This window comes from Falco rusticolus, chromosome 19 (assembly GCF_015220075.1).
Source record: "Falco rusticolus isolate bFalRus1 chromosome 19, bFalRus1.pri, whole genome shotgun sequence".
NCBI classification, from domain to species: Eukaryota; Metazoa; Chordata; class Aves; order Falconiformes; family Falconidae; genus Falco; species Falco rusticolus.
This window is the reverse complement of record NC_051205.1, coordinates 3,813,584-3,824,143: the sequence shown is the minus strand read 5'-3', so window position 1 is coordinate 3,824,143 and position 10,560 is coordinate 3,813,584. Positions and strand designations below refer to the sequence as shown.

The following is a 10,560-nucleotide window of genomic DNA, read 5'->3' as shown; positions in this document are numbered from 1 at the left end:
AATCGGCTGTCTCGGGGCGGCGGGGGCGGTGCGGCCCCGGGGGGAGACTGGGCTGGGCAAGCTCCGATGGTGAAATGCTCCGGGACCCCCTGCGGCCGCCCCCGGCACCGCACAGACCCTCGGGCGCTGCCCGCCGGCTGCGGCACCTGTGGCCCCGCGCTGCCCCGTGGCCTCCCATGGTGTCCCACGGGCGTCACGCGGCGTCCCTGGCACCCCGGGGGATCCCTGTGTCCCCAAATTCCCCGCAGTGTCCCGCCGTGTCCCCTGCCGTCCCACGGGAGTCCGCTGCCATCCCACGGGGTTTTGCTGGTGTCCTACGGGGGTCCACTGCTGTCCCACGGGGTCCCTTGGCGCCCCGCAGGGTGCTGAGCCCCACCAGCCCCGGGACCCCCCGAGACCCCCCTCCTCCCCCTCCCAAAGCCCCCGGGGACATGACACCCTCCTCACCCCCCGGAGCGGGCTCGGCCGCCAGCCGGTGCCCGGGGAAGGCCGGGGACAGCCCCGCCGGGCGCGAGTGGGAAGCGCCGCAGACGCCCCGACGGGGCCGCCGAGATTGCGGCGCCGCGGGCAGCACGGCCCGGCTCGGCGGGGACCGGGGCTGCCGGGGTCCCAGGGGTGGCGGCCGGGGGAAGCCCCGCCGGGGCACCGAGGCCCCGGGGAGCCGCCAGCTGCTGCGCCGATGCTGCCCAGCCTGGTTTCCCCGTGCGCCCGGGGGGCAGATGGGGACATCGGGGCACACACACCGAGGACACACCAAGGGGACACCGGGGGGACACTGGGGACACACAAAGGGGACACCGGGGAGACGCCGGCGGGCTCCGGAGGGGGTCCCGCCCCGCCCGGGCTCCCCGGTGCGCTCGGCGGGGCGGCCCAGGTGCAGCGGGCGGGGGTCCCGGTCCTGGCCGTGCCGCTGCCGCCGCGGTGCCCCCGGGCGCGGAGCCGCCAGGAACTGCCCCGGGTTTTCCTGCCCGTCCCGTCCTGGTGCGGCGCAGGGCCGGGCGCTGCGGGGTGCAGCCCGGGGACCCCGGCCCGGTATCGGTTCTGCTTTCGAGGGAGGCGGCGATTTCGCAGTAACGGGGGGCGGGTGCCACCTGCCCCGGGGATTCCCCACCTGCCGGCGCCCCATAAGAGCCCGGTGGTAGCGCCGGTGGCGGCACCGACCGGTCATGGCTCCGCTCCACCACCTCTGCCTCTGCCTCTGCCTCCCGCTGCTGCTGCCGCCGCCCGCGGCCCCGGTGCCGGTCCCGGTCCCGGCCCCCCGCACCGACTGGGCCGCCTGCAGGAACTTCTCCCGGGATCTGCTGCAGCTGGTGGCGACCATCAAGGAGCCGCATCGAGTCCTGGTGAGCGGATGGGGAGGGGCAGGGGCAAAACGGGGGTGATCGGGGGTCTGCGGGGGTCCACAGGCACTAGAAGTTGCCCCGAGGGTGCGGGGTGCTGGGGGAGGTGGGAACCCTGCTGACTCCCTGCTGCCAGGAGGAGATTCACCTGAGCATGGAGGATCCCAAGAATTGGCCCCCCCGGATCGGCTGCAGTGATGCCTGTGACCCCTCCACCCTGGACACCAACAACACGGTACCGGGGGCTGGGGGGTGCTGGGGGGGGGCGCGGCGGGACAGCCAGGGGGTCTCAGGGGTGCTGAGGGATGTACCTGTGGGTCCCAGGCATGCCTGATGGTCCCAGGGATGCTGGGGGTCCCAGGGATGCTGAAGGGTGCACCTGACGTTCCCAGGGATGCTGAGGGGTGTGTCTGTGGGTCGCTGGGATGATGGATTTTCCCAGGGATGCTGGGGGTCCCAGGGGTGCTAGCGGTTGTGCCTGTGGGTCCCAGGAATGATAGGGGTTCCCAGGGATGCTAAGGGATGCACCTGACATGCCCAGGGATGCTGAGGGGTGTGCCTGTGGGTCCCAGGGATGCTGGGGGTCCCAGGGATGCTCGGGGTTTGCAGGGATGCTTGGGGGTGTGCCTGTGGGTCCCAGGGATGCCGGGGGTTTCCAGGGGTGCCAGGGGATGTGTTGGGGTCCCCAGCTCACAGCCCACTCCTCACAGCGCTGCCTGCAGCGGATCCTTCAGGGGCTGCAGCACTACCGGGTCCTGCTGGGCTCCGACATCTTCACCAACCGCCGCCTGCCCACGCTGGAGTCCACGCTGGACCAGCTGCTGGGCCTCGTCCAGGTGAGGGGCTGGGGGGGCGGGGCAGACTTGAGGGAGCCCATTCCCCTCAAGGCCAGGGAACTGGGGGCCCATCACCGCGGCCTCGGGCCCCCTAACCCTCCTCTCCCTGCAGCAGGAGCACGGCCGCCCCCCGCGCCCCACCATGGCTCCCAGCGAGGCCTGGGCACGGGCATTGCTGCAACGCTTGGCACTCCAACGGCTCCAGTCCTTCACCACCATCATGAGCCGCGTCTTCAGCCACAGCGCCAGCCCCCGCTGAGGCCGTCCCGCCTGCGGACCCCCCCTGTTATTTATTCCCCTCCCCACTGAGGGACTATTTATGTGTGATGCTCCCTATTTATCTCGGGTATTTATGGGTTTCTAATAAAGGTCGGAAGCAGAGGAGCAGCTCCCTGTCTACGGCGCAACACGGGTCTGCTCGCAGGTAGCTGGGGCAAGAAGGGGTTTATTTACAGGGGGGGCGGGGGGAGTCACTGGAAGTCACTGGCGTCGATGTGGAGTGGGGGGAAGTCGGTGGTGAAGAGGGAGCTGACGGTGGGCAGAGCCGTGTCCTCAGGCTGCGGCAGGAATGGGTCGCGGGGGTTCAGGAGCGCGGCACTGCCTGCAGGATGGGGAGAGGTCAGCGCTGAGGGGACACCTCTGTCCCCCACCCCGACCCCGGCACTCACCTGCCAGCCCGGGGTCCAGCCCCTCCAGCCTCCCGTCCCTGGCCTCCAGCATGTCGGGCATCAGCTCTGCCGCCTCCAGTGTCTCCAGCGTCCCCGAGCGTGGCTGCAGCACATTCTCCAGGGACTGCAGGAGCTCCTGCACATCCAGGCTCCCGGGCAGCGGCTCCAGGTCCCTCAGCTCTGGTGGCAGTGTCCCCTGCTCCTCAGGGACCAGCAATGTCCCCTGACCCTCAGGGACAGGCAGCAGCTCCACAGCCCCCGGCACTGGTTGCAGCACCCCCGTGTCCCCAGCCACCGGCTGCATCGTCCCCAAGTTCTCTGGTCCCACCTGCAGCATCCCCGTGTCCCCAGCCACCGGCTGCATCGTCCCCAAGTTCTCAGATCCCACCTGCAGCATCCCCGTGTCCCCAGCCACCGGCTGCATCGTCCCCAAGTTCTCTGGTCCCACCTGCAAGCATCCCGTGTCCCCAGCCACCGGCTGCATCGTCCCCAAGTTCTCAGATCCCACCTGCAGCATCCCCGTGTCCCCAGCCACCGGCTGCATCGTCCCCAAGTTCTCTGGTCCCACCTGCAGCATCCCCGTGTCCCCAGCCACAGGCTGCATTGTCCCCAAGTTCTCGGATCCCACCTGCAGCAGCCCCTGGCCCTCAGAGACCAGCTGCAACACCAGCTGCGGCTCCATGGCCCCGGGTCCCACCTGCAGCATCCCCTGGCCCTCAGGGACCACCTGCAACACCAGCTGTGGCTTCAGGTCCCTGATCCCTGGCTGCAGCAGCTCCGAGACTCCCGATCCCACCTGCAGCAGCTGTGGTGGGTCCAAGACTTGGGACCCTGGCTGCTGCATCACGGAGACTCCAGGCTGCATTGTCCCCGGGCTCCCAGCCACCACTTGCAGCATCCCCAGGTTCCCAGAGGTGACCTGCAGCATCCCCAGGTTTGTGGCCACCACCTGTACTGTCCCTGGGCTTGAGGGCTGCAGCGTCCCCAGGTTCCCAGAGGTGACCTGCAGCATCTCTGGGCTTGTAGCCACCACCTGCACTGTCCCTGGGCTCGAGGGCTGCAGTGTCCCCAGGTTCCCAGAGGTGACCTGCAGCATCTCTGGGCTTGCGGCCACCACCTGTACCGTCCCTGGGCCTGAGGGCTGCAGCGTCCCCACGTTCCCAGATGCGACCTGCAGTGTCCCCAAGCCCCTGGGCTGCAGTGTCCCCGAGCTCCCATGCTGCAGTGATGCCAGGCCACCAGGCTCCTGTGTCCCCAGGCCACTGGGCTGCAGCTGCAGCATCTCCAGGTTTTCCGTGGTAGCCACCAACTCTTCTTCTGTCTGCCACGACTCATTTGCCTGCCTGCAGGAGAGATGGCACGTCGGGGTCAGGGTCGGGGTCAGGGTCAGGGGATATGAGGCTGCAGGTGAGAGGGTCCCCCTTCCCCCGGGGCCACAGAGGGACCGAGGCATCCCTCTGCCTCACCTGGAGGACACACGGATGAGGCGCCGGTTCAGGTATTTCTTCTGCTCCATCAGGTTTGCTGGGGACAGAGAGGAGAGGTCAGAGTGGGTGGCCGGTGCTCCCCCCGTGCTTTGCCGTCGCCGTCACCACGCCATACCCTCCTGCCGCTGGCTGTAGTAGGGCCCAAAAGCCTCATCGCGGGGAATGTTGGGGTACAGGAACTGGAGCGGGTTCTCCGGGATGTTCTCCTCCACCAGCAGCTGGTAGTCGCGGATGATGTCGGGCAGCGCCAGGGATTCCAGCTCAGCCGTGGTATAGGGAACCACTGCCCGGAAAGCAGGGGGTCCTGCGGGGGAGGGGGCATCCCGAGTCAGTGCCCAGGGCTGAGGCCAGGGTGAGGGGCTGGACCCCTGGGGGGTGGCACACTCACCACTCTCGGGGTGCTCCACCCAGGTGCAGGTGACCCCCCCCAGGACGCTCTCGCTGAAGCGGATCAGGAACGTCCCCGTCCGCTTCCCCTTCAGCAGCTTCTTCTCTTGCTTCCGACTCACAAAGCCCAGGATGAGCCTGGGGGAGACACCATCAGCCCCCGCAGCCCCTGGCTCCCCCGGCCCCCCAGCCCTGCTCCTACCCAGCCTTCCAGAGCTGCTTGAGGTGCTCCTGGAGCAGCCCCAGGATCCCGTCCAGCCAGGCCCAGAAGGAGAAGCCGGCGGCACCATCCTGTGGGAGAATGGGGGTGAGCGGGGCTGGGGGGGCCAGGGCTGGGGGGCCGGGGGGGGATGCGGCCATGGGGCCAGGGGGTGATGGCGGGGACCGGGCCAAGGGGGGATGGCAGGGATGGGGACGGGGGTGGGATGGGGCCAGGGGGGGACAGTGGGGACAGTGCCAGTGGGGGACAGAGCCATGGGACCAAGGGGGGATGGCAGGGATGGGGACTGGGGGTGACAGTGGGGACAGAGCCATAGAGCCAAGGAGGGATGGCAGGGAAGGAGCCGGGGGGGGAACAGGGCCATGTGGCCAAGGGGGCTAGTGGGGATGGGGCCAGGGGGTGGACGGTGGGGACCAGTCCAAGGGGGAATGATGGGGACAGGGACAGGGGGTGACAGTGGGGACAGGGCCAGAGCCATGGGGCCAAGGGGGACTGGGGACAGCCAGGGGGATGGGGCCAGGGGGGGATGGGGCCATGGGGCCATGAGGTGATGGTGGGGCCAAGGATGGCAGGGATGGGGATGCGGGGGACAGAGCCATGTGGCCGGGGGGACTAGTGCGGATGGGGCCAGGGGGTGATGGCAGGGATGGGCCAAGGGAAGATGGTGGGGACAGGGACAGGTGAGGATGGGGCCATGGGACCAGGGGGTGACAGTGGGGACAGGGACAGAGCCATGGGGCCAAGAAGGGATGTCAGGGATGGGGCCAAGGGGGGCCAGAGCCATTGGGCCAGGATGGGATAGTGGGGATGGAGCCAGGGGGTGATGGTGGGGCCTGGGCCAAGGGGGAATGGGGCTGTGGTGTCACAGGGGGACGGGGCCACGGGCACCACTCACCTTGGAGAACTTGGGCCAGGCCACGGTGCTCTCCGGAGATGCCTTGGAGCCTTTGAGGCAAGAGCAGGGTGAGGGGGGTGGCACGGCCCCGGCACAGCCCCGGGAGACCAGGGGCTCCACCCGGCCTTACCAAAGAGCTTCTCAGCCAGCATGAGGAGGTGGTCCTTGCTCAGCCCCCGCTCGGCCACGCTCTCGAACTGCCAGCTCAGCACCTCGGCCAGCCGGGGCCAGGGCGCCGGGGGCGGCGCGGAGAAGAACTGCTGCTCCTGCCGGAGACGGGGTGAGCAGGGATGGGGACATGCACCAGGGCAGGGGACCAGGATGGGACATGGACCAGTGAACATGGACATGCACTGGGGTGGGGGACATGGATGGGACAGGGATCAGGGGATGGGGACATGCAGCAGGGCAGGGGACAGGGATCAGGGAAGGGGGACATCCACTGGGGCTGGGACCAGGAGACAGAGACAGGGGATGGGACATGGACCAGAGGATGGGGACAGGGAACAGGGGACAGGTACATGCACTGGGGCAGGGTATGGGGAGCAGGGAATGGGGACATGCACCAAGACAGGTTGGGGACGGGGCCACAGGGTTGGGACAGGGTTGGGACAGGTTGGGACCGGGACAGGGACCAAGAACAGCAGGGAGAGGTCATGGGGAAGGACCAGGGACAGGGACCAGGACCAGGACACTGGGATGGAGACTGGGCGAGGAGCAGGGACAGGGATGGGACACCAGGACAAGGGCAGGGGGAGACAGGGCAGGAGACAGCAGGGTTGGGGGCGGTGGGGAGTGGCACAGGGCCGGGGGGGTCCCGCTCACCTTGGGGTCACAGCTGAGCATGTTGAACCAGAGGATGGAGGCCCAGGCGCTGGAGAGCTGGTTGTTGTTGGAGATGATGACGAAGGGCAGCGTGGAGGTCTGCAGGAGGAGCTGGGGTCAGGCTGGCAGCCCCCAGCCCCCCCCGCCCCCCCCCAGCCCCCCGGCCCCCAGCCCTCGCCTCCAGCTCCAGCTGCAGCCCGCAGTAGGCGTACGCCAGCGTGAAGGTGATGAGGTGCAGCTCCTCGGTCACGACCAGGGGACCCTGCGCAGAGGTGGCACCATGAGCACCGCAAGGCACCGGCCGCCCCCGCGCCCCCGGAGCCCCCAGCCCCACACCCACCTCGCCGACGCCTTTGCTGCCCTTGCCCGACCTGCTGTCCTTCTGCTCCTTCAGTGTCTGTGGGGCAGGAGAGGGTCAGCCCGGGGTGGGGGCTGGGGCTGGGCCAGGGTCCTCGCCCCGCTCCCCTGCCCCGTGCAGGACACAGGGGTCTGGGTGGGGGTCCCTACGAGGTACTGGAAGTCGCAGACCAGCCCCTCCTGGGGACAGTCCCCTGCCAGGAGGGTTTTGCTGCTCGACGTCAGGATGTTGAACTTGCGAAACCTGTGGGGCACAGGGAGGCCATGGGCGGGGGGCCGGGACCCCCGGGGAGGGGGCGCAGCCCTGCCCACCGTGTCCGGCGTTCGCTCGGCTCTCACCCTTTTATCTTGGGGGGGTCCCTGAAAGAGATAACAAGGAGTCAGCGGGGAGTGGGGTGCAGGGACTCCCACGGCCAGGCAGGGGGGCCCACCCCAGGGGTCCTGACCTGTCGATGTGGATCTTGGCCTCCATGCGGTGGTTGCGGTCATGGAGGCGGACGAGCAGGCGAGCACGGGCTGAGAACTTGCTGGTCGTGCGCAGCACCAGCGGGCGCTTGCAGGCGTTGGGCATGCTGGGCTGCTGCTCCACCACGAAGGCTCTGGGAGCACCGGGGGGGTCAGGGCTACCCCAGCCCTGGTCCCCCCAGCCCCCCAGCCCCGCACTCACCTCCGCAGCAGGTAGGTGAGCAGCTCCAGCAGCCGCCGCTCCAGGAGGGGGGTCTCTGCCTTCAGCGGGTCCCGCTCGTAGCTCACCTTCTGCCGCAGGTCCCCCAGCGCCCGCAGCAGCTGCAGCAGCTGGAAGAGCCCCTGGCCCAGCTCCGTGAACCTGTGGGTGGCACGGAGCTCAGCGAGGGCCGGCTGTGGCCCCCATCCCCTGGGCCCTGTCCCACCCCGGCCCCACCAGGTCTCCAGGGGTTGCAGGCGGGTGTCCACAGGGGCCCCCAGGCAGGCACGCTGCTGCCGCTCCTGCCAGGCCTCCAGCTCCTGCTGCAAGAAGTCCCGAAGCGTCTCACTGCGCCCCAGCAGCTGCTGCATCTGAGCCAGCACCTCCTGGGGAGAGATGGGAGCCTGAGCGGGGAGAGCAGGGGGGTGGCTGTGCCCCCCCACCCCCAGCCCAGCCCCCAGCCCCCTCACCCGCCGCTGCCGGTCCAGGATCTGCAGCTTGGCCTGGAGGGCTTGGATCTGCTGGGTGTACTGGGGGTCGTTGGTTCTGTCCTCGCCTGTGGGCAGGGGGGGCATGGCGTGGGGGGGGCAGGGCAGCGTTGTCCTGCATCTACCCCCGGGGGGGGCAGGATTGGGTCTTACCTGGCCGGTAGTGCAACTTGAAACAGAAGTCAAAGGCGTCCTGCATGTCCTCCAAGTGCCGGAAAGCGCGTTCAGCCTCCTGGGGAGCAGAGGGGGGTGAGGGGCCAGGCAGCCCCCAGGGGCCTGGGGGGGCTGGGGGGGGGGGGGGGGGGGGGGGGGGGGGCATTACCTGCAGGGCTGCATGGAACTCGGCCAGGCGCCGCTGGATCTGCTGCTCCCGGTTGCTCTCTGGGGGTGTGCTGGGGGCCGGGGCAGCCCCCCCCTGCAGGAACACAGCACGTGGGGCAGGGGCTGGCAGGGCCCTGTGGGGCAGGGGGCAGGGGGCTGCCCTACCTCTCCCCCAGCTTGCCCCAGGCGCAGGATCTGCCGCTCCTCCTGCAGCAAGTTGGCCACCAAGTTGGCCAAGTTGTCCGGACACTCCTCGAACTCAGCCTGCAGGAGGGGCTGGGGGGGTCAGCGGGGCACAGAGACCACCGCCCCCCCCCCTCCCTGGCTCTGCCACCCACCTGAAGGTCACGGCGAGCCTTGCGCAGGTTGTGCTTCAGCATGAAGTCCTCGTTGCCCATCCCCAGGCTGCCCAGGTGCTCATCCAGCAGCGCCAGCAAGGAGTGGAAGAGCATCCGCGCATGGGAGGAGAGCGGCTCGGCCGCCTGGCGCCTGCAGCACCATGGGCTCAGCACCAGTCCAGCACACGCCACGGTGCAGCCCCCAGCCCCAGCCCCCAGCCCTGTTACCAGTTCTGGCTCTCGATCCAGGCAGCCAGGCACTGCCGCACCGCCATGGGCAGTGCCGACCCCGCGTACAGCTGGTGGACCTGCTCCAGGTAAGCGTTGGCCAAATTCTGCACCTCCTGCCACTGCGCCATGCTGGGGGGCGAAGGGGCGTCAGGGTGGTCCCACTGACCCCCGGGCCACAGCGCAACCAGAGGATGCGAAACCAGCACCCGCGCACCCTGACCAGCACCCCTGCACCCCACGTACCTGCCTGCAGGACAGCAGCCCCGGGGGTCCCTGGGCTCCTCTTCAGCCACGGGGGGTCCCACAGGTCCCTGGGCTCTGGCTTGGCTGTGAGGGGTCCCGTGTGTCCCTGGGCTCTGGCTCAGCCACAGGGGGTCCTGTGTGTCTGTGGGCTCGGCCGTGGGGGGTCCTGTAGGTCCCTGGGCTCAGCCGTGGGGGGTCCCAGGGGGTCCCTGGGTTACAGCTTGGCCGCGGAGGGTCCCGTGAGTCCCTGGTCTTTGGGGTTGGCTGTGGGGGTCCCAGGGTTCCCTGGTCTCCAGGCTCAGTTGTGGGGGTCCTGGGGGTCCCTGGGCTACGGGCTCGGCTGTGGGGGTCCCGGGGGTCCCTGGGCTACGAGCTCGGCTGTGGGGGTCCCGGGGGTCCCTGGGCTACGAGCTCAGCTGTGGGTGGTCCCGGGGGTCCCTGGGCTCTGGGTTTGGCCACGCAGGGTCCTGGGGGTCCCTGGGCTCCTGGCTAGGCTGTGGGGGTCCTGGGGGTCCCTGGGCTCCTGGCTAGGCTGTGGGGGTCCTGGGGGTCCCTGGGCTCCTGGCTAGGCTGTGGGGGTCCCAGGGGTCCCTGGGCTCTGGCTCGGAGTGGGCAGCGGGAGCCCCGCAGGCTGGCAGCCCCCTCCTGGGGCTGGACGAAGGGCTGAGCTGCGGCTGAGGTTTCCCACTCGGGCCCAGACCCCCCGGGCCAGAGCCGCGGGGCCGGGGGCACCCCCCCTGCAGCACCCCAGGCCCCCTCCCAGAGACACCCCTAGACTGCTCCCCCCTTGCACACCCAGGCAGGCCCCCTGCACCCCAAGTGTCCCCCCTGCAGGGATCGCGGGGGGTGGGTGCCCCTATACACCCCCGCCCCAGGGGGACACCTCCAACGGACCCCCCGAGGGCGACCCCTGCGTGCCCCGACCGGGACCCCCTGTCTGCACTCCCCCGCGGCCCGGCCCCAGCGAGGCTCCCCGGTCCTGAAGCGGCGCCCAGCAACTGGGACCCCCCCGGGACCCCCCGGGACCCCCCCGGAGCCGCTCTCACCTCGGTGGCCGGGGCAGGAAGGCGAGGAGGCCCCGCCCCCCCGGGCTCTGCGCAGCCATTGGCGGAGAGCGGCGGCTAGGCCACGCCCCCAAAGCCGGGGCGCGGCGTTTCCAGCGGGGATGCCCACTTCCCCGAAATGACGTCAGGGGCGGGGCCGGGGGCGGGGCCAGCAGGGAAGGACGTGGGGGAGATGGCAGCGCCGGGCCGTGGGACG

The 10,560-nt window shown here is 70.0% G+C and overlaps 2 protein-coding genes across 6 annotated transcripts; one reads left to right on the top strand and one right to left on the bottom strand.

Annotated features, from left to right (window-relative positions):
* Positions 1–839: 839 nt before the first annotated feature.
* Positions 840–2,474, top strand: IL23A (interleukin 23 subunit alpha). Its single transcript, XM_037371193.1, has 4 exons — positions 840–1,343; positions 1,477–1,575; positions 2,051–2,176; positions 2,289–2,474. The coding sequence occupies exons 1-4, from the start codon at positions 1,167–1,169 to the stop codon at positions 2,433–2,435; spliced, it is 549 nt and encodes a 182-aa protein (XP_037227090.1). The 5' UTR covers positions 840–1,166; the 3' UTR covers positions 2,436–2,474.
* A 127-nt stretch (positions 2,475–2,601) lies between these two features.
* Positions 2,602–10,385, bottom strand: STAT2 (signal transducer and activator of transcription 2). 5 transcript variants are annotated; one of them, XM_037371157.1, is made up of 24 exons: positions 10,347–10,385; positions 9,301–9,466; positions 9,055–9,186; positions 8,827–8,977; positions 8,654–8,752; positions 8,490–8,582; positions 8,321–8,399; positions 8,150–8,235; positions 7,917–8,065; positions 7,683–7,841; positions 7,462–7,614; positions 7,355–7,375; positions 7,166–7,259; positions 6,999–7,055; positions 6,837–6,920; positions 6,659–6,757; positions 5,964–6,099; positions 5,834–5,883; positions 4,921–5,009; positions 4,720–4,856; positions 4,447–4,635; positions 4,311–4,368; positions 2,845–4,187; positions 2,602–2,777 (listed from the first exon to the last, which is right to left on the bottom strand). In XM_037371157.1, the coding sequence occupies exons 3-24, from the start codon at positions 9,183–9,185 to the stop codon at positions 2,647–2,649; spliced, it is 3,588 nt and encodes a 1,195-aa protein (XP_037227054.1). In that variant the 5' UTR covers position 9,186; positions 9,301–9,466; positions 10,347–10,385; the 3' UTR covers positions 2,602–2,646. The 5 variants fall into 5 exon arrangements, with proteins under 5 accessions (XP_037227054.1, XP_037227053.1, XP_037227055.1 ...); XM_037371156.1 differs by having other exon boundaries at positions 9,301–9,476; positions 10,347–10,379; XM_037371158.1 differs by lacking the exon at positions 10,347–10,385 and having other exon boundaries at positions 2,845–3,412; positions 3,473–4,187; positions 9,301–10,340.
* Positions 10,386–10,560: the final 175 nt, after the last annotated feature.

Bases quoted from the DNA above. Each gene is read 5' to 3' on its own strand.
- IL23A (XM_037371193.1), top strand. From the start codon at position 1,167: ATGGCTCCGCTCCACCACCTCTGCCTCTGCCTCTGCCTCCCGCTGCTG. The intron at 1,344-1,476 runs GTGAGCGGATGG...CCCTGCTGCCAG, and splicing joins AGGAGCCGCATCGAGTCCTG to GAGGAGATTCACCTGAGCAT. The intron at 1,576-2,050 runs GTACCGGGGGCT...CACTCCTCACAG, and splicing joins CCCTGGACACCAACAACACG to CGCTGCCTGCAGCGGATCCT.
- STAT2 (XM_037371157.1), bottom strand. From the start codon at position 9,185: ATGGCGCAGTGGCAGGAGGTGCAGAATTTGGCCAACGCTTACCTGGAG. The intron at 8,753-8,826 runs GTGGGTGGCAGA...CCCCTCCTGCAG, and splicing joins AGGCTCGCCGTGACCTTCAG to GCTGAGTTCGAGGAGTGTCC. The intron at 8,066-8,149 runs GTGAGGGGGCTG...ATCTCTCCCCAG, and splicing joins TCCTGGACCGGCAGCGGCGG to GAGGTGCTGGCTCAGATGCA.